This window comes from Stegastes partitus, unplaced genomic scaffold, assembly GCF_000690725.1.
Source record: "Stegastes partitus isolate 25-593 unplaced genomic scaffold, Stegastes_partitus-1.0.2 Scaffold1504, whole genome shotgun sequence".
In the NCBI taxonomy this organism is placed as follows: domain Eukaryota; kingdom Metazoa; phylum Chordata; class Actinopteri; family Pomacentridae; genus Stegastes; species Stegastes partitus.
The window spans coordinates 95,860-99,544 of NW_007579235.1; the positions used below are offsets into that span (position 1 = coordinate 95,860).

Below are 3,685 nucleotides of genomic sequence, written 5' to 3' on the forward strand. Positions count from 1 at the left end.
CCTTTAACACAGACGATGACGTTTATATTTACTTGACTCCTATTGGCTCCTTCGCTTCCGCATCTTGTTGTGCAGAAAAGCATGGCAGCACCACCGTGGAACAGAGTAAACATCCCCTTCCCGAGTGTCGTTTCCAGCGTCCGTGTACGTTTCACTTCAGCTATCGGTAGGAACCTCCGTCTGGACGCTCATGGGCTGAATGTCTGGTTCTGTCAGGTGTTCATCTGGCGCTGAGCTGAGCGGAGTGATGTGCTCCTGGTGACCCACGTGGGAGTGCAGGGCTTTACCTTTATGTGGATATTACATGCTGCTGTTGTTGTGTTGCAGGGGCTAATGTTCAGACATTGCTGGCAGCAAACCAGAAGGTCCTTCAACTGATTCACAGTGACATCCTTCAAACAGAGATACGAGTTCTGTATGAGGTGCTGCACATCCTGAACAACAGCTACAGAGGCAACAAGACGTTCAAGGGCTTACAGCAGGTGATGACTGCATAAAACCTGCACTCCACATGTTATGTGACAGTTCAGGACTATGCTGGGAAACGTGCAGGTCATTCCCAGTTTATTGTGTCGTGTATGTGAACATTTGAAGGTGGCAGAAAGCTGAACCCTCAACTGTATGTTACATGCTGTGTGTTACATGCTGTGTGTTACATGCTGTGTGTTACATACTGTATCTGGTCTCTCTCAGGTTGAACAATGTGTGAACAGACTGAAGAACATGAAGCTCGACGTTGCTCTTCAGGACCTGGCTGATCTGTGTCCAAGTAGGATTCATAGGTAGGTTCCTGTTGAAGGCAGGACAGACATAATGAAATGGGCCGAGGTAAACAAAGCAGTGAAACGCGGTGAGGATGTGTCCAGGATCTGAAGGAATAAAGTCGTAGTCAATCAAATGTTTGTTGCTTGTGTGTAGACACTGTAGAGTAAGGCAGCATGATATTGGAAAGAAACTGACATTGTAATATTTAGTTTTTCGGTGGTTATGTTGTGATATGAAAAAACTGAGCACTATTCTCCAGATGGCTTATTTTGGTTAAAAAAAATATTGTTCTCGGATGACTGAAGTGAGACTGCACCAATAATAATTTATTTGGAACCTTCCTCATATCGAGTAACACTGGGAAGGCAACCAGCATAACCTTCTGCTTTGGATGGCATTCAAAACTGTCCTGGCACTCGTCATACTGAGTTTTATGGCACTGGTTTAAATGGTCAAACAGATTAGTTGTGGCAACAATCGCAAGACACTGCAGACAAAGTGCCTGATTCTGGGTAACATCATCCTTTCTGTGGGTCAAATATTTCCATGCAGCTCACATTGTGTTTCCTGTTGCAAACAAACTCCTTTCCAGTGTTTCCCTTCTGTCACTCTCTCATTTTGCTGTGCATATGTAGAGCCTGCATGTCAACAAACTGTTTTGTAAATTAAATTAACAAAAATAAGAAAGAACCTTTAAATCAGACTAAAAGATCTTCTATCAGACAGACAAGTTTTTACAGATTAGTTACGGAAACTAAGAACTCTGCAAATTTTCTTTTTGTATCAACCAGCAAAACATGTTGTCGCATGTCAGTCAGTCAGTTTGCGTTACCTCACAATGCACTTCCTGGAATGTGATATTGGACACATCGCAGTGTCAGTGCTGAAGTATTATATTGTCCAGCCCTCCTGCAGTGCTTGTCTTTGTTTGTGCTTTCAGAAAACTGAGTATCAAGTCTGGTGAGTGTGACGTTCCCAGTCAACCCATGCTGGAGTGGGTCTGCCTCAAAGTCCTCGGAGCCGCTCAGCTGATGAGCTGCACGTTGAGTCGATGCAGCAGAGCGTTTCTGTATCTTTTTCAGCCTTAAACATGTGGTAGAGAGCAACTGAGGATCTGGTGTGTTTTAGCAAATGTAGATCTCTTTTTGTGAATTAAGTTCTGTGGTGGGGCTGCAAGGTGNGGTTGGGATGGGGATAGCAGATGGAGAGCAAGCAATACAAACAGAACAGTAAGTATTTTTCAGGTGAGGGAGAGAACAAGCACTGGACCTGGGGGGAAACCCAGAGTTAGTGATGTGTCACTGTATGGAAGAAAGGGAAGGGAGAGGAGAGGAGCTCAGTGCATCATTGGAATCTCCAGGTAGTCTAAACTTTTAGCAGCATAGCTAAAGGACAGTCCAGGTGGTTCTAACTATCAGCTTTACCAAAGAGGAAAGTTTGAAGCCTAATCTTAAATCTTACAGTTTGTCAAGTCGAAGCCACCAGAAAAATAAAAAAAAACAAGAATCAGAAGTAATTCATGTTTAAAACTGACCCCTAAATGCATAACATTTCCAAATTTTAGCCCACTTTGACCCTAAATATCCTTAATTTCACAATAAATTGAATAACTACTGTCTGCACCATAAACTGCTGGACCGTGTTGCTTCCTGAGTGGATTCCTTTAACGCTGTGACTTGTCCACAGGCAGGTCGATGGGATGTCGTGCTGCTGCGGCTCTAGCTCGACGGCTGAGTGATGAATCTGAGGATGCGGTGCAGGGCGTCGTCTGCCTTTCTTTCCCCCTGCACCCACCGGGACAGACGCACGCCCATCAGCAGCGCAGCGAAGATCTCCGGACGTTACCCGAGCACATGCGTGTGCTGTTTGTGTCCGGCACTGACGACAACATGTGTGACAGGGTGAGGAAGACACATACGCACTTAAATTGCATGTGTAAGAAGTTAATATCGTTTTCTTATTCCCATATATAGAGTTGTTGCTACATGGCATATGTTCTAATGAGGTATATGTGTTTGTATCCTATATATTCTGAATTGATTGTATTTTTTCTTTGTCTGAGAAAGTTTGTTTTTGCTCCTTGTTTGGACACTCAAGAAATACATCAGTCATCTGTTGCTTGTGCTAAAGAGTTCCTCTCTTCTTTATTAAACTTCCAGAAAGCCTGTCTTGTTGAGAATCTAGTCACTATCCTGTCTTACATACGCTGTTCTTCCATCCTGTGTAATTTGTGGTATTTGATTATCCGTTTTGTGTCTTTGCTCAGGTGCTGTTTAACGGGATGCTTAAAGAAATGAAAGCTCAAGTGGAGGTTTTCTGGCTACAAGGAGGCAGCCATGGACTGACAGTGAAAGGAAGAGCGGAGGACTCTGTGCTGGATGAAGTGAACTTAAAAGTAATCGCCTGGATCAGAGAGCAGGAAACGTAGACTCATTGATGTTACCAGATTTTGATTTATTTATTATATTTTTTACTTGTTAAATAAAGGACAGTGTTTTATATAGTTGATGTGTGTTGGATTTTATTATGAGGAGATAATTTCACTGCACATCTGTATGTGACACGTTTCTGAATCTTGGATGATGAATCTTAATTTGCACAATACAAATATAAATTCCCTCCCTTCAAGTGAATAGGTTCATTACTGTCTGCCATGAGGAAAGAGTATATTTTTACAAATTTTTATTCCCTATCTTGCCTCAATATGTAGCCAAAAACATTTCTTTTTATACTTTAAAATGATTTTCCTGCTAACAGGCAGTATTGTAGAATGTAGAGATGCTAATGTGTGCTAATTTACTATTTAATTAAACTCATCATGTTTTATTAGCATGAATATCAGGTAAACAGCAGAGTATGGTCTCCTCTAAAGGTGTTAAAGTTAGAAATTTACTCCGGAGAATAAACTAAATGTACAGTT

General features: G+C 42.0%; 2 protein-coding genes across 2 annotated transcripts in view; both read left to right on the top strand.

The window, feature by feature from the left end:
- tex30 (testis expressed 30) overlaps positions 1-3,260 on the top strand; it is a 7,138-nt gene extending 3,878 nt beyond the window's left edge. Inside the window, exons 4-5 of the mRNA XM_008300156.1 lie at positions 2,452-2,666; positions 3,032-3,260. Coding sequence (XP_008298378.1) covers positions 2,452-2,666; positions 3,032-3,193 — 377 coding nt within the window. The 3' untranslated portion in view covers positions 3,194-3,260. The remainder of the gene's footprint in view (positions 1-2,451; positions 2,667-3,031) is intronic.
- rmp64 (ribonuclease MRP subunit p64) overlaps positions 66-3,685 on the top strand; it is a 9,825-nt gene continuing 6,205 nt past the window's right edge. Inside the window, exons 1-4 of the mRNA XM_008300155.1 lie at positions 66-166; positions 328-482; positions 694-782; positions 1,706-1,834. Coding sequence (XP_008298377.1) covers positions 82-166; positions 328-482; positions 694-782; positions 1,706-1,834 — 458 coding nt within the window. The 5' untranslated portion in view covers positions 66-81. The remainder of the gene's footprint in view (positions 167-327; positions 483-693; positions 783-1,705; positions 1,835-3,685) is intronic.